The sequence below is a fragment of the Ahaetulla prasina genome, chromosome 16 (assembly GCF_028640845.1).
Source record: "Ahaetulla prasina isolate Xishuangbanna chromosome 16, ASM2864084v1, whole genome shotgun sequence".
In the NCBI taxonomy this organism is placed as follows: domain Eukaryota; kingdom Metazoa; phylum Chordata; class Lepidosauria; order Squamata; family Colubridae; genus Ahaetulla; species Ahaetulla prasina.
In genome coordinates, this window is record NC_080554.1 from 10,872,230 (window position 1) to 10,899,652 (window position 27,423).

At 43.1% G+C, this 27,423-nt stretch overlaps 2 protein-coding genes and 1 long non-coding RNA gene across 3 annotated transcripts; 1 reads left to right on the forward strand and 2 right to left on the reverse strand.

The window, feature by feature from the left end:
• Window positions 1-3,372: 3,372 nt before the first annotated feature.
• Window positions 3,373-5,920, reverse strand: BBLN (bublin coiled coil protein). Its single transcript, XM_058159634.1, has 2 exons — window positions 5,792-5,920; window positions 3,373-4,215 (listed from the first exon to the last, which is right to left on the reverse strand). Exons 1-2 carry the CDS (start codon window positions 5,880-5,882, stop codon window positions 4,025-4,027), a joined length of 282 nt encoding a protein of 93 aa, XP_058015617.1. The 5' UTR covers window positions 5,883-5,920; the 3' UTR covers window positions 3,373-4,024.
• Window positions 5,921-7,422: 1,502 nt separating this feature from the next.
• Window positions 7,423-23,153, forward strand: PTGES2 (prostaglandin E synthase 2). Its single transcript, XM_058159622.1, has 7 exons — window positions 7,423-8,172; window positions 9,228-9,425; window positions 11,084-11,139; window positions 13,681-13,830; window positions 16,851-17,051; window positions 18,054-18,171; window positions 22,554-23,153. Exons 1-7 carry the CDS (start codon window positions 7,933-7,935, stop codon window positions 22,692-22,694), a joined length of 1,104 nt encoding a protein of 367 aa, XP_058015605.1. The 5' UTR covers window positions 7,423-7,932; the 3' UTR covers window positions 22,695-23,153.
• Window positions 23,154-23,793: 640 nt separating this feature from the next.
• LOC131186254 (uncharacterized) lies at window positions 23,794-27,016 on the reverse strand. Its single transcript, XR_009152328.1, has 2 exons — window positions 25,017-27,016; window positions 23,794-24,908 (listed from the first exon to the last, which is right to left on the reverse strand). It is a non-coding gene; the product is annotated as an uncharacterized LOC131186254 (long non-coding RNA).
• Between the last annotated feature and the right edge of the window lie 407 nt (window positions 27,017-27,423).

Genomic DNA, 27,423 nt, shown 5'->3' on the forward strand with positions numbered 1-27,423 from the left:
AAATTTAAAAAACAAAAACAAAAAACAGCAACACCCCAGTAATTTTTTTTCTGTCTTCAACGCAGGGCTTAGTGTAGTGAAAGGAAGAAAGGAAGGAAGGAAGAAGGGAGGGAGGGAGGGGAAGGAAGGAAGGAAAGGGAAAAAAGAAAGAAGGAAGAAAGGAAGGAAGGAAGAAAAAGAAAGAAAGAAAGAAAGAAAGAAAGAAAGAAAGAAAGAAAGAGAGGAAGGGGAGGGAGGAGGGGAAGACATGCAGACTGGAAGGAAGGAAGGCAGTAAAGAAAGAAAAAGAAAGGAAAGAAAGAAAGAAAGAAAGAGGGAGGGGAAGGAAGGAAAAAGAAGGGAAGGAAAAAAAGAAAAAAGAAAGGGAGGGAGGAAAAGGAAGGAAGGAAAAGGAAAAAAGAAAAAAGGGAGGAAGGGGAAGGAAGGAGGGAGGGGAAGGAAGGAAAAGGAAGGGAAGGGAAAAAGGGAGGGAGAAAAAGGAAGGAAGGAAAATGAAGGAAAAGAGGAAAGGGAATAAAGAAAAGAAAAAGGGAGGGAGGGAGAGGAAGGAAGGAAGAAAGAAAGGAAAAGAGAGGAAAGGGGAAAAAAAGAAAAGAGAAAGTGGGAGAGGGGAAGGAAGGAAGAAAAAGAGAGGAAAGGGAAAAAGAAAAAGGAAAGAAAGAAAATAAATGAAGAAAGCTCTTTGAAACAGGAAAGAAAATCTGAGACATTTTGTACACTGTTCCATTGTTTAATCGGTGACCAAATTCAGGCCAGGATCTAAGTTAACTGCAAGAAAAATGTTTTCCAGGGTTTGTGCAATAGGCTCAGCCAGGAACGGTAAATCATGGTTAAAAAAAAAAACTTGGCCTGTTTTACAAACATTCAGGGGCAGAACGTAGCCTGTTTTGCCCCTTTTCAATCAGACCCATTCTGGTTTAATCTTAAACTAGACATTCACAGTAACACAAGAATTCTATCCAATTATCCAAATAAAGAGAGCATGGCAGTTGCAGGACTTATGACCACAACGGAGCCCGAAATTTTTGTCGCTAAGCAAGACAGTGGTTGAAAATATTTTGAGCCCCATTTTTACGCTCGCTCTTGCGATCCCTGTTAGAGTGACTCCCTGCAGTTGTTAGTAACCTGGTTCTAAAGTGGCTTTCCCCCCCATTGTCAAGTTTGCAAAAGGTGATCATATCACCCCTGGGACATTACAACTGTCATAAATAAACTCCCAAGAGATCCACCTCTGCAGTGGCCTAGAAGTGGAGCTCTTGCCTCGCAATCAGGAGGCTGTGAATTCGATCCTAGGTAGAGGCAGGTCTCCTGCTTGGGCGGGGCGGGGTGGGGGGGGATGGACTAGATGACCTGCAGGGTCCCCTTCCAACTCTGTTAGATAAATCTGTTAGAAAAAGGACTGCCAAGCATCTGAATTTTGATCACGGGGATATTGCAATGGTCGTAAGGGTGAAAAACGTAAGTCGTAAGTCAGGTTGTTTTTTTTTTCATTGTAACTCAAACCGCTCACTCAATGAAATTTAAAACGAGTGTAAAACACACCCTACCTCTCCCTACGACAACTCCCACAACCACCGCACCCATTTATTAAAAAAACAACAACACTTGCTTAAGAAACACTTAACGAGATCTACAGTAAGGTTGAGATTTTTGCCATCTCAGCCAAGTTGATAACTTTCAATATCCATTCTTCTATCGTAGGTAATTCTTTTTTCTTCCAATATTGTCCGGTCAGCAGTCTTGCTGCTGTTATTAAGTTCAAGATCAATTTAGTCTTTAGAAAGACAAGCCGCAGGAAAGATATTTAATTGAATGGAAAAAAATGGATTGATTATTTACAAAATAGATATCAGATTAAGAGATATCAGGCTGCCTTTGAATAATAAGGATGTGTTGTTTTAGAATGTTATGGGGGAGGTTAGGAAATGAAAAGACTCGGATGATGAGGCTAATTGGGTTGGAAGGGAAAATTTTAGTCTATGTTTGGCTTATGTGTAATAATACCTTGTGATTGATCCGGGAAGCCGGGGAGGGAAGGAAGGAGGAGGAAGACATGCAGACTGGAAGGAAGGAAGGCAGTAAAGAAAGAAAAAGAAAGGAAAGAAAGAAAGAAAGAAAGAGGGAGGGAGGAAGGAAAAGAAGGAAGGAAAAAGAAAAGAAAGGGAGGAGGAAGGAAGGAAGGAAAAGGAAAAAGAAAAAGGGAGGAAGGGGAAGGAAGGAGGAGGAAGGAAGGAAAAGGAAGGAAGGAAAAGGAAGGAAGAAAAGAAAGAAGGAAGGAAAATGAAGGAAAAGAGGAAAGGAATAAAGAAAAGAAAAAGGGAGGGAGGGAGAGGAAGGAAGGAAGAAAGAAAGGAAAAGAGAGGAAAGGGGAAAAAAAGAAAAGAAAAAGTGGGAGAGGGGAAGGAAGGAAGAAAAAGAGAGGAAAGGGAAAAAGAAGAAAAAGGAAAGAAAGAAAATAAATGAAGAAAGCTCTTTGAAACAGGAAAGAAAATCAGACATTTTGTACACTGTTCCATTGTTTAATCGGTGACCAAATTCAGGCCACGATCTAAGTTAACTGCAAGAAAAATGTTTTCCAGGGTTTGTGCAATAGGCTCAGCCGGGAACGGTAAACCATGGTTAAAAAAAAAAAAAAACTTGGCCTGTTTTACAAACATTCAGGGGCAGAACGTAGCCTGTTTTGCCCCTTTTCAATCAGACCCATTCCGGTTTAATCTAAGCTAGACATTCACAGTAATGCAAGAATTCTATCCAATTATCCAAATAAAGAGAGCAGGATTTATGACCACAACGGAGCCCGAAATTTTTGTCGCTAAGCAAGACGGTGGTTGAAAATATTTTGAGCCCCATTTTTATGCTCTTTCTTGCAATCGTTGTTAGAGTGACTCGGTGCAGTTGTTAGTAACCTGGTTCTAAAGTGGCTTTCCCCCCCATTGTCAAGTTTGCAAAAGGTGATCATATCACCCCTGGGACATTACCACTGTCATAAATAAACTCCAAGAGATCCACCTCTGCAGTGGCCTAGAAGTGGAGCTCTTGCCTCGCAATCAGGAGGCTGTGAGTTCGATCCTAGGTAGAGGCAGGTCTCCTGCTTGGGCGGGGCGGGGTGGGGGGGGATGGACTAGATGACCTGCAGGGTCCCCTTCCAACTCTGTTAGATAAATCTGTTAGAAATAGGACTGCCAAGCATCTGAATTTTGATCACGGGGATATTGCAATGGTCGTAAGGGTGAAAAACGTAAGTCGTAAGTCAGGTGTTTTTTTTTCCATTGTAACTCAAACCGCTCACTCAATGAAATTTAAAACGAGTGTAAAACACACCCTACCTCTCCCTACGACAACTTCCACAACCACCGCACCCATTTATTTAAAAAAAAAAAAAACTTGCTTAAGAAACACTTAACAAGATCTACAGTAAGGTTGAGATTTTTGCCATCTCAGCCAAGTTGATAACTTTCAATATCCATTCTTCTATCGTAGGTAATTCTTTTTTCTTCCAATATTGTCCGGTCAGCAGTCTTGCTGCTGTTATTAAGTTCAAGATCAATTTAAGTCTTTAGAAAGACAATACGCAGGAAAGATATTTAATTGAATGGAAAAAAATGGATTGATTATTTACAAAATAGATATCAGATTAAGAGATATCAGGCTGCCTTTGAATAATAAGGATGTGTTGTCTTAGAATATTATGGGGGAGGTTAGGAAATGAAAAGACTCGGATGATGAGGCTAATTGGGTTGGAAGGGAAAATTTTAGTCTATGTTTGGCTTATGCGTAATAATACCTTGTGATTGATCCGGGAAGCCGGGGGGGGGAGGGGGTTTTGAGGGGGGGGGGAAATGTTGGTTTGTTTTCTAAAACTTTTTCAATTATAAAAAAAACCACAAGATCTACAGTATGGGGATCCCTCCAACTCGACCACGAGATCCTGTGATTATTTTTTTAAAGCCGGATTGAAGAGAATCTGCCGGCGAACCTCATGAGCCAGACAGCTGCAACCCTTCAAAAGTTGATTTTCAACTCTTTAAGAATCCGGTTGAGCTTTTCGGGGTTCCCCATCCTGTCCAAGCTGCTGCTGCTGTTGGAACTCCAGACGAGTTTGCCGGTTCGATTCCAGCAGCTCCTTCAGCTGGGTGTTTAAGTGATCGTTTTTCTCCTCCAAGTGATCCAGGCAAGAGTTGATCTGGTCCAGCATCAAGTTGATGGAGGCGTATTCTGTTCGGGAGGGAATGCAAAAGGCAAAAGTGCTTTTCAAAGGGATCCTGGAGGTAACTCCACTCTTTCTCCCCTCTGGGATGTCTTTTAATTCATAAAGGAGATTTGGAGCTCAGGGTTGAAATGGAAGGGTCCTTGGTGGTTTTCCTGCAGATGTTCCATGACCCAACTAGGGAACATCATCAGTGCTAGAAGGGAGAGGGGTTTATGGAAGGGAGGAGGAGGAGGAAGAGGACGACGGCTGTGGGGTCCTTGGTGCTCTCTCAGCTTGCTTCTTTTCCTGTAGACGTTTCATGACCCAACTAGCTAACATTATCAGTGCTGGAAGGGAATTGGGTTTGGAGGAGGAGGAGAATGACTGCGGGCTCCTTGGTGCTCTCTCTCTCAGCTTGCTTCTTTTCCTGTAGACGTTCCATGACCCAACTAGGTGTCGTCATCAGTCCTAGTTAATTATTAATTCTTTTAATTATTTCATTGATAAATTTATTGACCGCCTGTCTCCTAGCAAATGAGCTTCTAGGCATGCTTACAGCATAATAAACATTTTTTTAAAAAAACCATTAAAAATCGGATATGAAATAACCTGTGTAGTAATTGCAATAAATAAGTAAAATTTATTTTAGCCTTGCCTTCTGGGATGCAGGGGGTGGGGGGGCTCCATAGCCGGAGGTTTTCCAAAATAGACTGCATAATCATTTGACCTGGATGGTATAGAAGTTCCCGGTTTGAACAGGGGTTGGACTAGATGACCTCCGAGGTCCCGGTTCCAACTCTATGATTCTATTTTAAAATCTCTCTAGGTGCAATCTTTTGAGATGATTGCCAGACTGGCTAAAACCCAGACAGGCAGCTCTTCCACAGCGTGAAGAGACAGAAACCCACATATGGAGGGGCCTCTGGTGGCTCAGACTGCTAAGACAGTCTGTTATTAACACAGCTGCTTGCAATTACTGCAAGTTCAAGTCCCACCAGGCCCAAGGTTCTCAACCTTCCACCCTTTATGAGGTAGGTAAAATGAGGACCCAGATTGTTGGGGGCAATAAAAGTTGACTTTGTATATAAATATATAAATAGGATGAAGACTATTGCTAACATAGTGTAAGCCGCCCTGAGTCTTTGGAGAAGGGTGGGATATAAATGCAAATAAAAAAAAATTTAATGTAACAGTAACAGAGCTGGAAGGGACCTTGGAGGTCATCTAGCCCAACCCCCTGCTCCTGCCGGAGACCTGCACTAGGGATTCGAACCGACGAACTGCCGGCCTTTTCTGATTGACAAGCTTAGTAATTAATATTAATCCTATTTATACGGCCATCTGGCACAAAAGGATAGATCTACAAAGGATCACGGGAGTGGGGTGGGGTACGGAAATGCTTTCTGGGCAGATCCTCTGGATCTGCTGGCTTTCCGCTTGCCAGGGATCACCAATAAGATCCCCTCTCCAGCTCCAGGCACGTTGCAAAAGCAGCCCCCCTCCTGGCTTGATCCCTTGGGGGGGAGAAAGCAAAGGAAGATCCTCCCCCAGAGAGGGATCCACTGAGGGGGATCTACCCTTGCAAAGGGATCTCAAGGTTACCTGCCTCCCCGAAGCCTTCCTCCTCCTCTTCCTCCTCTTCCTCGCCGCCCCGCCCCAGATGGAGCTGCGGCTCCCCGTTCGGACCTGACATCCCGGCTTGGGAAGCGCCCGCTAAGCCACGCCCACCACTTCCCGGATGGAACGCAGAGACAATGTTGCAAAACAGCCAGGCCACGCCCCCTCGCGGGCTTCCGGCCCCGCCCCCTCGCCCCAGGTTATTTACAATTCCCACCCCCCCAGATATTAATAATCGTGACTATGAAATCGAAGACGTATTAATTTAAGCATTTATGTAATAATAATGTATTATTTATAATAATGATTTATTATATACATATACACATATATATACATACATATATATACGAAAACAAATAGACCTACAAACCAAAGACCTACAAACAAATATATATATATATTTGTTTTCGACTTCGTTGAAACGTCGCCAAGACACTTCCAATTTTACGCGGGAGAAAACCCGAATAACCAAAGACCTACATATATATATATATATATAAATATAAATTATATAAATTATATAGATATAAATTATATAATTATATAATTATATATATATAAATTTTATATATTTATATATATAATTTATATATATGTATCTATTATTTATATATATAGATATACAAATTATAGATAGATATAATAAATTATATATATATATATATATATATATATATATATATATATATATATATATATATATATATATATATATATTTTATTTATATATATATATATATATATCTGTGTGTGTATATATGTGTGTGTATATATCTGTGTGTATATGTGTGTATATATATGTGTGTGTGCATATATGTGTGTGTGTGTGTGTATATATATATATGTTTTAAGATTTATTGGGTTAGTGCTTTTCTGCCTTCACTGTGAGTTGTGTTGTATTGTGTTATGTTGTGTTGGGGGTGCAGTGAGGGATCTCAAGGTTACCTGCCTCCCAGAAGCACGAAGCTGAAGCCTGAAGATGACGAATGAGACTCCGTCGAAACGTCGCCAAGACACTTCCAATTTTACGTGGAAGAAAACCCGAATAACCAAAGACCTACATACAAATACCTACATACAAATACCAACGAAAACCTCAGAAAACATATATATGTTTTAAGATTTATTGGGTTAGTGCTTTTCTGCCTTCACTGTGAGTTGTGTTGTATTGTGTTATGTTGTGTTGGGGGGTGCAGTGAGGGATCTCAACCAATCTCATTGCACATAAATTGTGCACTGACAATAAAAGATTTGAATTGAACTGAATTAATTTAAGCATTAAAGGCAGCAAACGCTCTTAATGGCGTTCATAGTGATTGATGATGCGCAATAAAAAATCAATAGAATTTAATTGGGAGAAAAGGGGGGGAGGTAATTTAAGGGAGGAAGCACCCAGCAAACAAAAGATTTATTCACATCACCCCCCACCTTTTTTTTAAAAAAAAATCAATGAAGGATCACCAAGGTCCCTTTTTTTTTAAAGGGGCGGTGAAATGAAGAAGAGCAATTGACCTCCTCCGAAGGTCAGCGCCTGCGCCTCTAAGAAACCCCGCCCCTTCGTTTGCTTTAAAGTTTATGGTTCTAGGCACGGCCCGCCGGTTTGGATGGACGCGGGCGGGCGAGGCGATTGACAGCTATGCTGCAGATGGAAGCATAAAAGCAAATAATTAATAATTATTATTATTTTATTTTCCGAGAAGGGGAATAATCAAGGGAGAGAGAGTGGGGGGCTTCTTCCTTCGAGGCCTCCTCCTCGCGAACCCGCTCCGACCCCAGGCGTGCCTCGATCCTCAGCGGGCCGCGTTCACACGAGACCCGGGCTCAGCACACCCGTGCAAAACGGGGAAGCGTCGCTTTAGCGAAGGGAGGGGGCTATTTGCAGTGCACGCTTTGCATTAACCCCCCTCAAAAAAGCAACACCCCCAAAACCCAGGCGCAAGGCATCGACCCTCCGCCGCTGCACGTGAGAATGCAAACGCGTGTCAGCCTGCAATTCCCCGGATGCATCTTAACGTGGATTTCTTAGACCCAAGCGGAGTTTGCATGGATTGCAAAGCTCCCCACCCAACCCAGCCCGGGTTTCCCCTGGCGCCCGCCCGCCTTCCTCCTTGCAAAAGGCGAAGATGGCGTTGGTGCGGGTTGCATGCAACGGCTGGGCCGGCCTGGGGTGGAGGAGCGCCTGGCGGCTGCCCCGGACCGATTTCTCCTCCTTCTCCGGGAGCCCCGGCCGAGGCTGGAGCTGGCCTCCCTCCAGGGTCTTGCTAGGGGCCGCCTTCGCGCTGGGAGCCGCGGTGGGCACCGGCCGGACTCTGTACCGCCGCTTCGGAGCCCAGAAACAGTTGGCCGAGCAGCACCGGGACGGGGTAAAAGCGAGGAAGAGGAGGGCGGGGGGGGTGGGGTGGAGGGAAGAAGCCAGATGTGCAAACCTCTGCTCTGCACCGGGGGGGGGGGTCGTTGCAATTCTTGCAATTTGCAACCATCGTTGCAATTCTTGCAATTTACAACCATTGCAAATACCCATCCGGGGGTAAGGTGGGTGGGGATTGCAACTCCCATGGGGCGCAGCGGGTTGTGGATACTTGGGGAGAGGGAGGATTTTTGGGCGGTTCACCTTGCAATCTGGTGTCTCTTCCTACCCCCGGATCCTCAGGAAACTCCCTCCCCCGCCAAAAAAAAGCAGCCGCCCCAAAGGTGCCTTTTTAATTTTAATTTTAATAATTTTTTGCTGAGCTTTGCCAGATGGTTGAATCTCAAGCCTGGGCCCCTTGAAGCTGCCTGGACTTCAACTCCCAGAATTCCCATGCATTCATGCAAGGTGGGGCAGGCAGGCGGAGGAATTCTGGGAGTTGAAGTCCACAGGGCTTTAAAAGCAGGCGAGAAAGTCTTGAATGCCAGCTAAAATCAGAGCCTGCAGAATTTTGCAAAAGCAGAGAATTTGTAAAAAAGGGGGGTTTTTTAGGTTAGAATAGGGGAAGGAGCAACGTGTGTGTGTGTTTTCCCCTGGGTTGTGTGTTTTCATTCGGGGAAGGAATTGCCAGCAAATAGCCCGAAGTTGGATATATCTTCAATTGCCTTCTAGATCCAACTTGTGTGTGTGCGTCTTGTTTGTTTTCCCCTGGGTTGTGTGTTTTCATTTGGGGAAGGAATTGCCAGCAAATAGCTCGAAGTTGGATATATCTTGAATTCCCTTCTAGATCCAACTTGTGTGTTTGTGTGTTTTCCCCTGGGTTGTGTGTTTTCATTCAGGGAAGGAATTAACAGCAAATAGCCCGAAGTTGGAGATATCTTGAATTCCCTTCTAGATCCAACTTGTGTGTGTGCGTCTGTGTTTGTTTTCCCCTGGGTTGTGTGTTTTCATTCGGGGAAGGAATTGCCAGCAAACAGCCCGAAGCTGGATATATCTTGAATTCCCTTCCAGATCCTGCCTGATGGCCATCTCCATCTGACACTCTACCAGTATAAAACCTGTCCGTTCTGTAGCAAAGTCCGAGCTTTCCTGGATTATCACCGGCTGCCGTATGACATTGTGGAGGTGAACCCGGTAATGAGGAGAGAAATCAAGTTTTCCTCCTACAGAAAAGTCCCCATTCTTCTCATCGATACGGAAAGTGCTCTGGTGAGTTTCTGAGTTGGCCAATCCCTCTTTGCTTCGTATTATATTGTATTTATTTACTTCGTCCTGGTTTGTTTTGGTTTTCAATTTTGCTGACTTTGAATAAATATGATGATCGATTTCAATTATCTTCTCCCCCCCCCCCCATCCGATAGAGGCAAATGTATTGTGTGTTTTTTGGGCACAAAGGATTTGCCTGGTCCTTAACCAGATTATTGTAACAGAATAAGAGAGTTGGAAGGGACCTTGGAGGTCTTCTAGCCCAACCCCCTTCCAGTCTCTTCTTAAAAGTCTCCAACGATGGAGCGCCCACAACTTCTGGAGGCAAGACATTCCACGGGTAGGCCTTGACTTAACGACCACAGCCAAGCCCAAAATTTTCTGTTGCTAAGTGAGACATTTGTTAATGGCTGCCGTCGATAAGTTAATAATCTGCCTTCCCTGTTGACTTTGCTTGTCAGAAGGTCGCAAAAGGGGATCACATGACCCCCCCCCACACACACACCCCGATACTGTGACCGTCATAAATACGAGTCAATTGTCAAAGCAGCTGAATTTTGATCACGTGACCATAGGAATGCTGCAAGTGTGAAAAACGGTCATAAATCACGTGTCTTCAATCCCGTTGTAACGTCGAACGGTCACTAAATGACCGTTGTAAGTAAGTCGAGGACTCCCCGTATTGATCCATTGTGCTCACTGTTAGGAAATTTCTCCAGGTTGTCCAAATGATTTCAGACTGGCAGCTCTTATTCTGGTTCTGGTTTCAATAAATTAAACTGCAATGGTGTTAGAATAGATCAAAAGCTGAGCTAAGTGTGAGAAAGAGGTTTTGTATCAGGGGTGCTATTCACTTACTTTCCCTACCGGTTTGCAAATGAGAGTGCACACGCGTCCATGCATGCAGCCGGCCTTCCGTACATGTGCTTTGCTGGTGTGTGCGCTTTCCGCACATGTGCCACGACACAAAAACGTGCCTAAATAGGATGGCATAGAGCTGGGGCAGGGTTGTGGTCCGCCAGCAGCCTGCGGAGCTGGCAACGGAGTCGGACAGCGATAAGGCTGAGGTGAGGCCAGGGCCATCGGGGAGGGAGGTGTGGACTACAGAGCCTCCAGAAGCTGATAGTAGTGAGGCAGAGGAACAGAAGGAGCCTGTTCCTAATGCAGGCATGAGAAGAGCTGCCAGAAGGCAAGAGCAGCTCAAGCAGAGAGGACAACTCAGGAGTACTGCCAAGAGATGATTGGCCCCTCCCATAAGGCTTAAAAGACCAGCAACGGTGTTTGGGCTTTGCCGGAAAACAATGCTGGTAGGTTCGTCTTCTTCTTCATCCACATCTTGCATTTATTTTTGTGACTTCTGAACGTTTGCCAAGAAAGGCTTTTGGCAGTTTGCCTAATTGGACCAAGGTTTGCGATAGGACTGAGGAATTTGCGTTGGGAAGAATTTGCTTTAATTTAGTTGAACTACGCTGGGAATGAAGTAATTCTCAGCTGTTTGAATAAAGTTTGTTTGTTTTTTCACAGACTGAGTTTCCTACTACCTACTTGGGCCTGGGTCACAACAACCGGTTAGGGTGAATCGGTCCGAACCGGCTAAATACCACCTGTTTTGGATTCTGGCTTATGGATGCTTACCGTTCATTCTGTGTTTTTTTTTCCAGCAACTGAACGATTCTTCCGTCATCATCAGCGCCATTAAATCCTACCTTATATCCAGGTAAAAGATCATTTTTCTGTCTTTCTTTTAGGGAGAGAAGGAAAATTCTTCCATTCTTCTTCCCGCCAAATAAGTTTAGGTCTATATTTTCCACGTTGAGAGGTTTTAAAAGACTGGGCAACTCCTCAGACCTGTTTCCTGAGGCTCGCCGTTGGTATTCCAGAAAAAGAGAAATTTGTAGGAAGTGGTGAAAGAAAGATGAAATTGGGAAACTGGTTACTTTTTGGTAACTCTTTTCTCTTCAGCTAGTTGCGTATCTGGGTCCTAGGGCTTTCCTTTTTTCCTCAAGTTTTTTATTTTGTTACCAGCATATCAATGCACGAACTGCACGGCACCTGGGTATCATGCATTTTAATACAAATAAAACCAGTAAAATTAATCATAGTTATTACATTCAATCAAGTTATATATTTCTAATAATACACATTTATATTAAGTTGCAGTCTCATTATTCAATTATTCCATGTTTTTTCTTGTTATTGCTTTTATTTTATTATATAAAGGTGCATACACTAATATTCCCCTTTTCTCTTATTTATAGAATAGAATAGAATAGAATAGAATAGAATAGAATAGAATAGAATAGAATAGAATAGAATAGAATAGAATAGAATTTTATTGGCCAAGTGTGATTGGACACACAAGGAATTTGTCTTGGTGCAGATGCTCTCAGTGTACATAAAAGAAAAGATAGGTTCATCAAGGTACAACATTTACAACACAATTGATGATCAATATATCAATATAAATCATAAGGATTGCCAGCAACAAGTTATAGTCATACAGTCATAAGTGGAAAGAGATTGGTGATGGGAACTATGAAACGATTAATAGTAGTGCAGATTCAGTAAATAGTTTGACAGTGTTGAGGGAATTATTTGTTTAGCAGAGTGATGGCCTTCGGGAAAAAACTGTTCTTGTGTCTAGTTGTTCTGGTGTGCAGTGCTCTATAGCGTCGTTTTGAGGGTAGGAGTTGAAACAGTTTATGTCCAGGATGTGAGGGATCTGTAAATATTTTCACGGCCCTCTTCTTGATTCGTGCAGTATACAGGTCCTCCATGGAAGGCAGGTTGGTAGCCATCGTTTCTTCTGCAGTTCTAATGATCCTCTGAAGTCTGTGTTTTTCTTGTTGGGTTGCAGAACCGAACCAGACAGTTATAGAGGTGCAAATGACAGACTCAATAATTCCTCTGTAGAATTGGATCAGCAGCTCCTATCTATCTCTTATTCTAACTTTTAATCATCTTACCTTTTATTAAAAAAACATTTTCTTTCTATCCTACTTAACTTCTAGTCATGTCACCTACCTAAAAAAAGGAAAGAAAGAGAAAAGGAACAGCAAATCAGAAAAAACAACAAAAAGGAGAAATCATCTATCCGTCATCTCTTGCCCGCTTCAATACTTCAATCGCTACTGCTTTTTTTTGACTGGCCTCCCGTATTCCACTCTTGGATCTTTATCTCCATCCACTTCTTGGCTGTTCAATCTAGATATTTCTCCCACCTCTGCCCTCTTCCACTCTCTAGTGGGTCATAGGGATTTCCTGTTTGGGGTTTGCAAAACAAAAAAGGTGTAATAGAAAATGTATGCATTTGTTGGCTATATGTTGAAGGGGTTCAGGGCAGTTTTTAATACTATTTTAATGTCGGTTTGATTTCAGCTTTTGACTGCTTTTCACTTGTTTCTATGTTAAATTTATATTTTACCGGCAAAGAAATAAAGGGAGACTAGTAAGCTATTGTAGCTCTCATCAGAGTTCAGTCTAACTGGGGGGGGGGGGGAACACTTGTTTCTAAAATTTGCAAACTGCCCAGAGTTACCTTGTAGGGGAGATGGATGGCAGAGAAATGTAATAAATTAAAATATGTGTGTCTGGATAATCTTGTTCCTTTATTTTATATATTATGTTACGTTATGCTATATTTATTTATAATATATTATATTATATTATATTATATTATATTATATTATATTATATTATATTATATTATATTATATTATATTATATTATATTATATTATATTATATTATATTATATTAATAATTTAATTTAATTTAATTTAATTTATTATTATTTTCACTGAGAGCTTCTGCACCGGAGACAAATTCCTTGAGTGTCTAAATCACCCTCGGCCAAATAAAGTATTTTAATTCTAATTCTTATGAAATTCATTCTCCATCCATGTTGTATCCTAGAGTAGATCCTAGAATGGTGCGGTGGGCTAGAAGGCGGAGCTCTCGCCTCACAATCGGGAGGCTGTGAGTTCGATCCTAGGTAGAGGCAGATATTTCTCTCTCTGGCCACAATGGGAATATATCTGCTGAAACAAAACTCTGCATTGGCGACAGGAAGGGCGTCCGGCCATTAAAACACTCAGCTCCATTTAGTCGCCCAGACTCTACCCCGCAAGGGATTATGAGGTCGTTAAAAGAGGATGATCCATGTCGTATCCAGCGATTCTGGGCGGCTTACAATGTAACTGTTGTTATGAAAGAAGGATCCGAGCCTGCTTTGACGGGGACCTAATTCTCTTTTCCAGGAAGAGCTTGGAAGAAATCGCCACTTACTACCCTTCCATAAAAGCCACAAATAGCGAAGGGAAGGAGGTGACTGAGTTTGGGAACAAGTATTGGTTGATGCTGGACAGCAAGGAAACTCTCAGCGTTTATCCTGTCGAGGAAGTAAGGAAGTAAGTGGGTCTCGCTTGGAGGGTTTTGGGGGGGCGAAGTTTGCAAAAATTGTACTTATGGGGAGAGGGAGGGTGCAAAAATCCAGAGAAACCTGAAACCACCATAGTTTTAGATGCAACTTCCTGCCCAGATTGCTGTTAAAAGAAGTCCTGTCTATCTTTTTTTTTTTTGTTTTCTTTTTTTGATAAGAGTATTGTTGACTATTATATTGTCAACAATATAATATTATATTGCAGAAAATATGACTTCTGCAACAGAATCATCAGTGCTTGGAACACTTTACCTGACTCTGTGGTCTCTTCCCGTAATCCCAAAAGCTTTAACCAAAAACTTTCCACTATTGACCTCACCCCATTCCTAAGAGGACCGTAAGGGGCATGCATAAGAGCACAAGCGTGCCTACCGTTCCTGTCCTATTGTTTTTCTTTTTTTCTTCATATATATATATATATATATATATATATATATATATATATATATATATATATATATATATATATATATATATATATATATATATATATATATATATATACTTATACCTTCTTATATTTCTTCATATATATGTTTATATACTATATAATCTTTTTGTGTGATGCTTATGTATATTGTTGTGACAAATAAATAAATAAGAAAATAAATTATATATTATTATATATAGTATATATATAATTAATATTTTATTATATAATAAAATAATATTGTATTGTATTGAGGACGCGGTGGCTGAGTGGCTAAAATGCTGAGCTTGTCGATCGAAAGGTCGGCAGTTCAGCGGTTCGAGTCCCTAGTGCCGCGTAATGGAGTGAGCTCCCATTACTTGCCTTCTGCCAACCTAGTAGTTCAAAAGCATGTTAAAAAAAGGCAAGTAGGAAAATAGGGACCACCTTTGGTGGGAAGGGAACATCATTCCATGCACCTTTGGCATTGAGTCATGCCGGCCACATGACCACAGAGACGTCTTCGGACAGCGCTGCCTTTTCGGCTTTGAAACAGAGATGAGCACCGCCCCCTGGAGTCAGGAATGACTAGCACATATGTGCGAGGGGAACCTTTACCCTTATTGTTGAGTAGGGAAGGCTGCGCACGTTTTATCCTAAATGCGTTCTGAATTAATCTCATGCCGGGAAAGGCTGCGCTATCTGGATTTTCTGCATGCTAAAAATGGTTTAATCAATGACCCCCCCACCATTACAATGGCAGCGAAATTGACCGGCAGTGCTTAAAAAAAAAATACTACGTCTGGGTGCATTTTGTATGGATACTCTTCGGCTTATGACCGTTTGTTTAGTGGCAGCTTGAACGTACAACACGTCTTAACGACCGTCGCAACCTTCCCGTGGCCACGCGAACGAAATACAGCTGCTTGGCAGCCGACTCGTGCTTACGACGGTTGCAATGTCCCACTGGGGGGGGTGATGGAATCTCGTTTTGCGACCTTCTGACAAGCAAAGTCAACGGGGAAGCCGAGAGTGTGACTAATTTAACGACGGCCCTGACTCCCTTAACGGTGGCCAGAAAATGGGGCAAAACTCACTTAAAAACTGTCTCGCTGAGCCACAGGAATGTTGGGCTTTATCGTGCTCGTACGTGTTCTGACCTAGGCTTCCCTAAAAAGCAGGAAGCAGAGTCTCGGGCCCAACAAAACCCCTTTTATTTACACAAACTGTGAATTGCTTTCATTCACAGTCAGCAAGGCTTGGCCTTATCTCGCTTGGAAAGCTGCCATGCCAATAGTTTCCAAACGGAGTGCAAGGCAAAACTTGGCACAGAGTCTCTGGGATCTTCCCACTCTTCAAACGACTGAATTGCTTCCTGCAAAAGCCCCCTCCCCGTTCGTTCCTCTTTTGTTTTTATTATTATTATTATTATTATTTATTTGATTTTTATACCGCCCTTCTCCCGGAGGACTCAGGGCGGTGTACAGGCAAAAGTAAAAACAGACAATACAATATACAATTTAAAATGCAAATTAAAAAACTTATTATAATTGGCCTAAAACTTTAAAATATATAGAAACTAAAACCCCATTTAAAAATTAGTAGTAGAAAATTTAAAATCAATAAAATTTAAGCCAGCCCCGCGCGAATGAAAAGATATGTCTTCAGTTCGCGGCAAAAGGTCCGAAGGTCAGGTATTTGGCGTAAACCCGGGGGAAGTTCGTTCCAGAGTGTGGGAGCCCCCACAGAGAAGGACCTTCCCCTGGGGGCCGCCAGCCGACACTGCTTGGCGGACGGCACCCTGAGAAGTCCCTCTCTGTGAGAGCGTACGGGTCGGTGGGAGGCATGTGGTAACAGCAGGCGGTCCCGTAAGTACCCAGGCCCTAAGCCATGGAGCCCTTTAAAGGTCGTATAACCAAAACCTTAAAGTGCACCCGAAAGGCCACAGGTAGCCAGTGCAGTCTGCGCAGGAGCGGTGTTACACGGGAGCTACGCGAAGCTCCCTCTATCACCCGCGCAGCTGCATTCTGGACTAACTGAAGCCTCCGAGTGCACCTCAGGGGGAGCCCCATGTAGAGAGCATTACAATAATCCAAGCGAGGAGAGGGGCCAATCACCTCCAAGGTGTGGCTTTACTCCCAAGTCGACCCTGTTTCCTTAGTTGTTCTTGTCTTCTGGCAGCTCTGCACATGCGCACGCTGGGAACGGGCTCCAGCTGTTCCTCTGCCTCGCTGCTGTCTAGCTCCCTCTCTGCCTCCGACGCAGAGCCCTCATCCGATGCCTCTGACGCAGAGCCCTCGTCCGAGCTTTCCTCAGCTCCCAGGACTGGCCCAAATTCTTCCCCAGCCTCCTTACTCTCTGACTCTGCTGCCAGCTTTGCTGGCCGCTGGCGGGCCACAACATTATGTCAAGGAACCTCTGTAAATTCGGAGAGCGGGGTGGGGAGAGGGGCTCCGGTTTTGGTATTTGGATAGGTGGGGTTTTGGAAAAGGCTAAGTGGGGGCTGTCTCTCCCTCTTCCTGCTTGCTCCCCCACCCAGCCAAGGGGACTATATCGCTTCCTGCTTTTTTTTTTTCCAGAGAGGAAATGAAATGGCGGAAGTGGGTGGACGATCGGCTGGTCCATTTGATCTCTCCCAATGTTTACCGCTCGCCGGGAGAAGCCCTGGCTTCCTTTGACTACATCGTGCGGGAAGGGAAGTTTGGCCTGGTGGAAGGCTTCTTTGCCAAATACGTGGGGGCGGCGGCCATGTTCTTCGTAAGCAAGAGGTTGAAGAAAAGGTTGGTTCTTCCTGATGCTTCTGCAGGCCCAGGTCGGACTTCTGTACACTTAACGTGCAGATCAAGTAGTGTTCAACTTGACTGCTTGAAGACCCGTGGACTTCTAACTCCCAGAATTCCCCAGCCAGCCATGCTTCAATTCTGAGAATTGAAATCCATGGGCCTTAAAGTGCCCAAGGTTGGATACCCCTAATCCAGTCCTTTTTCCTTCCTTCCATGCTAGCTGGGGAATTCTGGGAGTTGAAGTCTACAGGTCGTAAAATGACCAACTATTGTGTCTGCGCCCCTGGAGACGGGGCCCCTGCCAGAAAGTGACTCGGAAAGTGAGGGGGAAGGGCCATCACGACTTACCTCGGGAGCACCGGCTTCCCTGGCTCAGCTCCAGGAGCCAGAGGCAGGCCAGGTGGAGGAGATAACTAGGCCTCCGTCCCCTGACTCTTCCCCCTCCCCACAGGCCACGCCTCCAGACCCAGCTGATGGCAATCAGGCCTGGCTGGACTCTAGGTTTCATAGGCAGGAGAGGAGGGAACAACAGAAGCAGGGGTGGGGCAGGCCTAGGAAATGCTGAATCATGGAGGCCACACCCCACAGGATATAAAAGCAGCAAGGGCTGCTATGCCTCTTCGTAGCAGGCAAATCAACTGCTTGACTAGAGCTGAAGTACTGTTTGTTGACTCATGGGCATCAAGGGAGATAACAGAGACACTCGGCAGACGCTCGCTAGTGTGCTGCCAGAGCTGATAGTGCCGGCTAATTAAGCCATAGCTCGGACTGAGGCGAAGGGGACAGAACACCAACCTTAAAATGACCAAGGTTGGATGCCCTGATATAGCCCCTAACCCACTCCTTCCCAAACTTTTTCCTTCCTTCCATTCTGCCTGGGGGATTCTGGGAGTTGGTCCACGGGGGGATTCTGGGAGTTGGTCCACGGGCCAAGGTTGGACACTTCTACTGTAAATAGAAGAATAGATTTCTCACACGGATCTTTGCTTTTCGATCCAGGCACCATATGCGGGACGATGTCCGGCAAGACTTGTACGAGGCGGTCAACGATTGGCTCAAGGCTGTTGGCAAGCACCGGAAGTTCATGGGAGGAGACCATCCTAACCTTGCCGATTTGGTAAAGAGATGAGGCCGTGGCTGATTAAAACTGGGGGTGTCTCGGGGGTTCTTGGCACCCACAAACGGCGAGCCTGGTTCCCCCGTTCGGCGGGTGCCCTTTGCTTTGCCCAGTTGTTAATTGAAATGCAGCCTCTCCGTTTCCTGCTTTTACCTGTTGGACTTCAACTTTTTGACACAGCTGAAGGCTGTGCTGGCAGAAATTTGGGCTGCAGAGAGCGCCAAATTCCAGAGCTCTCTAGCTCTGATAATAACTCTAACATTTTCTGAAATGGTTGTTCGGCTTCCCCCTGCAAAAAGCAAGCAGCTTTATGAGATGGGATGTATCCTGGCAAGGAAGGTTAACCAAGTTGGAAGGGCCCTCTTAGAGGTCTTCTAGACCAACCCCCTGCTCAAGCAGGAGACCCTGTACCATTCTGGACAATGTCTGTCCAGTCTCTTCTTAAAAGCCTCCAGTGATGGACACACCCACAACATCTGGAGGGAAGCCATCCCGTTGATCAATTCATTGTTCCTAACAGAACAATTAATTAGTGGAAGAACTTCTGGGAGAAGCTTCTTCTGGACTGGACTTCTTGACTTGGCCTCTTTCCATCATTCTAACTGGAGAGACACCTAGAACTAGAACTGGGCAGTGATACAGATACAAATTAACAGAGTTGGAAGGGTTCTTGTAGGTCCTCTAGTTCAAACACACACACACCACCCAAGCAGGAGACCCTACACCATTCCTGACAGATGGCAGTCCAGTCTCTTCTTGAAAGCCTCCAGGGATTTTTATTTTTATTTATTTATAATTTAATTTCTATACCGCCCTTCTCCCGAAGGACTCAGGGCGGTTTACAGCCATATTAAAATACAAAGAATAAATAGCAAATTTAAAAAGAATTTAAAAACAAATATTTAGTAGGCCAATCAAACTAAAACGGTCATAGACCGACATAAAACCCCATAAAATTTACAATTAAAAATACACTTAGGCTAGTCCGGCTCGATGAAATAATAAAGTCTTCAGTTCCCGTTTGAAGGCCCGGAGGTCAGGGAGATAGCATAACCCCGGAGGCAACTCATTCCAAAGGGCCGGTGCTGCCACAGAGAAGGCTCTCCCCCTGGGGGCCGCCAACCGACATTGTTTGGTCGACGGCACCCTGAGAAGGCCCACTCTGTGGGAGCGCACAGGTCGTTGGGAGACTATCGGTGGCAGAAGGCGGTCTCGTAGGTATCCCGGTCCTAAGCCATGGAGCGCTTTAAAGGTGGTAACCAGCACCTTGAATTGCACCCAGAAGGCTACCGGCACCCAGTGCAGGCCATGGCGGATGGGTGTTATATGGGAGCATCGTGGTGCTCCCTCTATCACCCGCGCAGGCGCATTCTGGACTAGCTGGAGCCTCCTGGTGCTCTTCAAGGGGAGCCCCATGTAGAGAGCATTGCAATAGTCCAGGCGGGAAGTCACGAGGGCATGAGTGACCGTGCGTAAGGAGTCCCGGTCAAGGAAAGGGTGCAACTGGCGAATCAGGCGAACCTGATAAAATGCTCCCCTGGCGACGGCTGTCAAATGTTCTTCAAAAGACAGCCGATCGTCCAGGAGAACGCCCAAGTTGCACACCCTTCCCCTGGGGGCCAACACTTTACCCCCAACAGTCAGCGAAGGCGTAAGCTGACTGTACCGGGGCGCCGGAACCCACAGCCACTCTGTCTTGGAGGGGTTGAGCTGGAGCCTGTTCCTCCCCATCCATGAAGCTCCCATAACTTCTGAAGACAACTTTTAATTTTAATCTTTTAATCTTCTGAAGGCCACTATTAATTTTAATAGGGTTTTTTATAGTTTTACTGTGTATTTTAATTAATGGGCCAAATTGAATAGGTTTTTTAAAATTGGTTTAAATTGTATATTGTACTTTTTTACTGTGTTTTACTTGGCTGTAAACCGCCCTGAGTCCTTCGGGAGAAGGGCGGTATAGAAATTAAATTATTATTATTATTATTATTATTATTATTATTATTATTATTATTATTATTATTATTATTATTATTATTATTATTATTATTATTAACTTCTGTTCCATGGGTTGATTGAGTTATGGGATTGATGTGAAGTTATGGTAGCATTCCTTGGAGTGGTGAAATCTGAACCGGTTTACTACCGATTTGCTCGCTGTGCATGCACGGTGTGCACCACGCACCAAATGCAAGGTGCGCGCATGCACATTGCATGCCAAAAGGAGGCATGGGGTAAGTAGAACAGCACACGGGGTGAGGTGTGATCAGCTGTGGCGTGCGATCTTTTTTTCACTTTTAAAAGCATTTTTTTACAACCTATTCGGTGGAATAGGTTGTAAAAAAATGCTTTTAAAAGTAAAAAAAAAAAAAAGGCTCTGACGATCAGGCAGCTCAGCTGGGATCGTCAGAGCCTTTTTTTTAACCTTTTAAAAGCATTTTTTAAAAGAAGCGGCAAGTGGGGAAGTGGGTGACCGGGCATGGGGTGGGGGCTAGGGATTTTTTGCTACCGGTTCTCCGAACCACCCGTTGCCATGGCTACCGGATCGGCCGATCCAGTCCAAACTGAGAGCATTTCACCCCGATTCCTTGCCTAGAAGGTGCGAAATTGTAGAGTAGATGGAAGTCTATTTTGGCCTCAGGAACTCCTCTTGTATCCTAAAAACGCATCGTGAAGCCCAGAAGTCATGTTCTTTCTTCCTTTTGTTCCTTCTCGATCCTAGGAGAGACACAAATTAAGAGTTTAGTTTAGTTTAGTTTATTGTCGTTGCACATTGTACAACGAAATTAAAAGCCATTCTTCAGTGTACATTATAACTATAAAAATAAGAACACAAAGACACATCCTTCCCATTCTATATAATTGAAAATCTGATATTGCGTTAATATCGCACTATACCGTAGAATTCAGTATAGTTACTGCTCTGGGATAGAAGCTGTTTTTCAGCCTATCTGTCCTTGTTTTTATTACCCTGTACCGGCTGCCAGATGGTAATAGTTAAAAAAAAAAAAGGGTGCCCAGGATGAGATGGATCTTTAAGAATGTTTTAAACTTTCTTAAGGCAGCGGGAGCTATAAAGCTTTTCCAAGAAGTGGAGGGGGCAACCAATGATTACTGCAATGCTCTTTACATAGGGCTCCCCTTGAGGAGCACACGGAGGCTCCAACTGGTACAGAATGCGGCCGCGCGGGGGATTGAGGGAGCCCCCCGTAGCTCCCATATAACACCTCTCCTGCGCAGGCTGCATTGGTTGCCGGTGGTCTTTCGGGTGCGCTTCAAGGTATTGGTTATCACCTTTAAAGCGCTCCATGACATTGGACCGGGATATTTACGGGACCGCCTGCTGCCGACAGTTACCTCCCATTGTCCGGTACATCCAGTGCGCGCTCACAGGGAGGGCCTTCTTAGGGTGCCGTCAGCTAGTCAATGTCGGCTGGCGGCCCCCAGGGGAAGAGCGTTCTCTGTGGGGGCCCCGGCTCTGGAATGACTTGCCGGTGGGACTCCGTCTCCTCCCTGATCTCCGGAACTTTAAACGTGAGCTCAAGACTTTCTTTTTTCACCAAGCGGGGCTGGCCTGATTGGTTTTAGTATGGGGGGTTTTAGCGGGTTTTAATAGGGTTTTAGTTTTTGAAAAAAATTTTAGCTAATATTTTAAGTATACAGCGGTTGAATCAGATTTTTAGAATAGAATAGAATAGAATAGAATTTTATTGGCCAAGTGTGATTGGACACACAAGGAATTTGTCTTGATGCATATGCTCTCAGTGTACATAAAAGAAAAGATACGTTCATCAAGGTACAATATTTACAACACAATTGATGGTCAGTATATCAATATAAATCATAAGGATTGCCAGCAACAAAGTTACAGTCATACAATCATAAGTGGAAAGAGATTGGTGATGGGAACTATGAGACGATTAATAGTAGTGCAGATTCAGTACATAGTTTGACAGTGTTGATGGAATTATTTGTTTAGAAGAGTGATGGCCTTCGGGGAAAAACTGTTTTTGTGTCTAGTTGTTCTGGTGTGCAGTGCTCTATAGCGTCGTTTTGAGGGTAGGAGTTGAAACAGTTTAACTTGTTATAGTATTTTAATTTGTTTAGGATTTCTGTTGTTTTATTGGCTGTACACCGCCCTGAGTCTTCGGAGAAGGGCGGTATAAAAATATGAATGAATGAATGAATGAATGAATGAATAAATAAATAAATAAATAAATAAATAAATAAATAAATAAATAAATAAATAAATAAATAAATAATAAATGATCTTCTGGGCAATGACGTTGACCCTCTGGAGCGCTGTCCTATCTTGCCACTGTGCAATTGGCAAACCATATGCGGTAATTATTTTCCACTTTTTTCCCCTTTTCTTCTCCACCCAGGCAGTCTATGGAGTCCTACGGGTCATGGAAGGTTTGGAGGCTTTTGACGACGTGATGGAGAACACTAAGATCCAGCCTTGGTACCAACGCATGGAAGATGCAATCGGTCAGGGGGAGGCAGCCAACTGGGCACGGTGCTGAGTTTCGGGGATCAAGATTTTTTTTGCCTTGCTTAGGAAAAGCTGTTTCAATTTAAAGCAGTGTAGTTCTGCGCATTGGACTGGAGTAGAACTAAAATCACGGTCATGGGGAGAATCCCGAGCAGAAGAATGAAAATACAGATTTATTTTGATTTTAAGGAAGAGGGTTAGAAGAGCCAATAGGAGGCCGTGTTTGTTTGGAGGCTTAAATTTTGAATTAAAAGCAACTATCTTCCTGGTCAACTTTCCAAAACACGAAATTCAAGCCCGGATGGAAGGAAACGGATGCTCGGACGCTATTACGAAGCCGCTTTTGCCCCAGTCAAAAAAACATTTTGAATTGTCCTTGAACGCGGCCTTCGTTGCAAGCTGGCTGAACTGTAATTTTACTGCCAGCTTACGAAAGGAAATGCTTGTTTTTCCATGTTTGGTTTTAACGGTTATATATTCTGGGATGCAATTCCTTGGTGGTTGTTTTTTTTATTTTATTTCTAGAAGCCTCCGTGCTGCTTATAGGTGACAGTTATAGACAGATACGATGCTTTTATTACTGTACAGTTTCGAAGAGTGCAATAGTCTTATTTGGTGGACATCTCTTATTCGGATTCAAATAGGAAATTGGGAGTAGACATTTGGGGGAAAAGGATATATAAGATCCTGTCCTAAGAAATTTTATGGGGAAAAAACAGATTTAGCTAAGCTTAAAGAGTCCTTGGTGCCAGAATAGTTCAGGTATGATTCCTGTGCACTATTTTTAGCTGATAAATTTATTTACTGTGGCTATGATAGATCAAGGGAACTTGCTCACGAATGAAATAACCTGCCACGTTGATATAGCTCTACGTTTCAGACTTTTAGAAGAGACCTATTTAAGAATTGGCATCTGAAATGATTCTCGTGAAATTATTATTATTATTTTGGTCAGAAGGATTTGCAGTTACCCAACAGCTGCCAAGCTGTTCCTTGTTGGTTTTAGTGAAACAGGCCTTTACTTAACACCCCTGCCTCAAACGTAACATTTGAGAAGTAAATTGAGGTAGAATGAATGATTGCGTTGTGTATGAAATAACAAATATAGACTGGTTTTTATTTTTTTCCCGGAGAAATATAGTGAGATACAGATTTCTCAAACTGGATTTTTGATCTGAAGCCAGACCTTTTTTGAGAGGCAGATTTTGAGGCCAAAAAAAAATTAATAATCTAGTTTTCTGGGTGATCCCTAAACCAGCTGTGTGATTGTTCAGCTTAGGAGGCAAAACCTTCCCAAAGTTCTTCCAGCTCAGGAAAGCAAAGGTTACAATAAAATGGTTTTTTTTTTGTTTTTGCTGCTGTGTCTTGGTATGGTTTCCTACTGCAAAAAATTTCAAAATACCTAAATATTTTTTGGAGCCAAATCCCATAATGAGCTTTATGGGAGCTTTGAAGAATACTTGTGTGTGTGTGTGTGAAAAGTAAATTTTATAAGGAAACAAATGATGACAAGGAACCTTTTACACAAGTTTGTAAACTTGTGTAACTCCTGGCCTGATCCAGAAATGATCCTTTTTAATTGTTTTCCCTCCCTTAGAAAAACCCCAGGTGTGTTACTGGGTGTAAAATGCTTACTGTTTGCTCATTCTTCCCAATTTGATTTCTGCTTAAAAGGTAAAGGTTCCCCTCATACATATGTTCCCGACTCTAGGGGGCAGTGCTCATCTCCGTTTCAAAGCTGAAGAGCCAGCACTGCCTGAAGATGGCTCCATGGTCATGTGGCTGGCATGACTCAATGCCAAAGGCACACAGAACTATGTTCCCTTCCCACCAAAGGTGGTCCCTATTTTTCTATTTGCTTTTGAACTGCTAGGTTGGCAGAAGCTGGGACAAGTAACAGGAACTCACCCTGTTACACAGCACTAGGGACTCAAACCACTGAACTGAAATTGACAAGCTCAGGGTCTTAGCCACTGAGCCATCACATCTGTGCTTACACACTCAATACAAAGGAAGGGATCAAAATGCATTTCTTAAGTGTGACACTTTTATTTCACTGCAACTTCTACAGGAAAGAATGGGACTTAAAAGAGGAATAGATGGCCAGCCCATGGTCTTATGGGCAGAGGCATTTAGGCTTTGAAAGCTCTACACCAATTAGAGCCTTCCCCAAGCAAAGTTCTGGTCCTCACAATAGCCAAAGTCTAAATTTAAAGTGAAGTTTCTTAAAGTTCTCTTTCTGGTCCTCCAGTGCAGAGGTCTCCAACCTTAGTAACTTTAAGGTTTGTGGACTTCAATTCCCAGAGTTGGGGAGTTAAGTCCACAAGGCTTAAAAGTTGCTAAGGTTGGAGACCTCTGCACTCCAGTGGTCACTGCTTTCTTGTCCTGATTCTAGGACTTCAGCTCCAAGCCAGAGGGTGAATTAAAGCAGAGAGTTCTCTCTCTGGTCCTCCCAATAGCTTCTCTCTGGTCTTTTCAATGTCTAGGACTTCAGCTTAAACACCTACAGTGACTTCTTCCCTTTCTTCAGGGATTGGATTTAGTGGTGTCACTTTTCCTTCTTCGGATTCTTCCTTGGCATTGCTGCAGATGACCCACAAGTCTGTTCTTGGTGTTCAGCTCAAAAGCTTCCTCTTCTCCAAGTTCTCTTCTTGTCTTCTGCCTTCTACCTCTACTATCTTCAGAGTCTTCTAGCCTTCCTTTCTCTTCCTCCTGACCTCCAGCTCTTCTGAGGGGCAAAGTGGCTCCTGCTGGCAGCTGCCCCCTTTATATACCATCTCCCCCCATAACCCCCCCCCCTTCTCTGCCAAGCCAGCACTTACCTAATTGGTGGCCCAGCTTCAGACTTCTCTCTTCTATTGGCTCTCTTATCTGGCAAGACGATTGGTCCTTGTGCCCGCAGAAGGACCAATAGCCATGTGGTTCCCTGTAACCTCTTCCCATTAGCTGAAAGCGAAAGGCTTTCGACCCTTAGGGTTCATATAAAAGGGTGTTCAACCAGCACAGTACCTCAGAAATGGCTATTGGATCTGGAATATGAATGTTAAGCCAAAGGTGCTTTTTCAACACGATTTTTTTGGTTTTTCTTTGAAGATGTTTTGCTTCTCATTTCAAGAAGCTTCCTCAGCTCTATGTTAGAGCTCTATCTATATTATGGGTTTATTGACTGTACTATAGGTTTTTTTTAAAGGTTTTTTTTTTCAAATATAAACATTCCATCTTCTCTTAAACAGTGTGTGGTCTGGGTACAAATATCTCTGTGCAATAACCATCAACAACAACATTCACTACTTTGATATTAATTAATCTTACAATTATAGTATATTTATCAATTCAGCATAGTAAACGTTTTCATTTTCCCCTCTTAACGTGGCTTCTAATAATATAATAATAGTAAGCATAATAATCCTAATAATAATGCTAACAATTATATTGTTTATATCTCAATATATTTTCTACTTTTTTTAATCTCCTTTTATTTCCAACTTCCACTTTTATTCTCCAACCATCGATAAAACCATTCCCATATTATATAATAATCAGTTTGTTCTTTCTCCTTAATTGCCAGCGTTGAATCTGTTCATTTCTGCACATTCTAATATTTTCCTAATCACATTCTCATCATCTTCGCTTTTCCAATTTTGTGCGAATACAAATTCTAGTTAATAGATGAATAATTAAATATGTGTTCTCTTTACTATAAGTTTCTGGTAACATTCCCCAACAAGAATATTTCTGGTTTTAAATCAATGTGTTGCTTTATCATCTTTTCCAGCCACGTATATGTATTTTTGTCCAGTATTTTTTTGGCTTCTACACATGTCCACCACGTACGATACATAAGACGGCTGGACCATAGTTAAATATGGCAAGTTGTAAACCATAATCAGGGCTTACAGTGGATTTCCCTGTCATTTTGAACTCAAACTATCACAATCAGTTCTTGAACTTAAGGCTGTTTCTTCACAGGACCATTGTCAGCACTCCCAAAGGAGCTGAGGGAGACATTTTATTGTAATTCTGATTAAAATCTCACCCCTCTTAAGCCGCTACAAAGCCCTAATGAAGAACTGGCGAAGCCAGGTTTCTGTATTGATGCTTTTGTGTGTCTTTTGGGGTTTTAATTCTACACGTTGTAACACCTGTGAAGCCTTAAAAAAAAAAAGGCCCGAAGAGCAATTTAAAAACACCGTTGGTGGAAAGGATCTGATGCTGAAGATATAATTTTATCTATTTTTTATTAAATTCATACGGTGCCCATCTCGCCATCCAAAACAATTCTGAGTGGCTTACAAGATGGATGGATGGATGGATAGATAGATGGATGGATGGATGGATGGATGGATGGATGGATGGATGGATGGATGGATGGATGGATAGATGAGAGGTGATAGGTGAGAGAGATGAGAGATAGAGATGATAGATAAGAGAGGTGATAGATGATAAGAGGTGATAGATGATAGATGTGATAGAGGTGATAGATAAGAGGTGATAGATAAGAGGTGATAGATGAGAAATATGATAGATATAGATGAGAAATATGATAGATAGATAGATAGATAGATAGATAGATAGATAGATAGATAGAAAAAGAAAGAAAGAAAGAATTCTTTATTGGCCAAGTGTGATTGGATACACAAGGAATTTGTTTTTATATAGTCAAATTGACTAGTCAAAACAATTCTTTAAAAAAAATGTTCCATATAAACCCCTTGATTTGCTATAATGCATATAAAGCCAGGGGATGATGGGAACTGTAA

Bases quoted from the DNA above. Each gene is read 5' to 3' on its own strand.
- BBLN (XM_058159634.1), bottom strand. From the start codon at position 5,882: ATGTCAGGTCCGAACGGGGAGCCGCAGCTCCATCTGGGGCGGGGCGGC. The intron at 4,216-5,791 runs GTAACCTTGAGA...CCTCCCGAACAG, and splicing joins GGAAGGCTTCGGGGAGGCAG to AATACGCCTCCATCAACTTG.
- PTGES2 (XM_058159622.1), top strand. From the start codon at position 7,933: ATGGCGTTGGTGCGGGTTGCATGCAACGGCTGGGCCGGCCTGGGGTGG. The intron at 13,831-16,850 runs GTAAGTGGGTCT...TTTTTTTTCCAG, and splicing joins CCTGTCGAGGAAGTAAGGAA to AGAGGAAATGAAATGGCGGA. The intron at 18,172-22,553 runs GTAAAGAGATGA...TTCTCCACCCAG, and splicing joins ATCCTAACCTTGCCGATTTG to GCAGTCTATGGAGTCCTACG.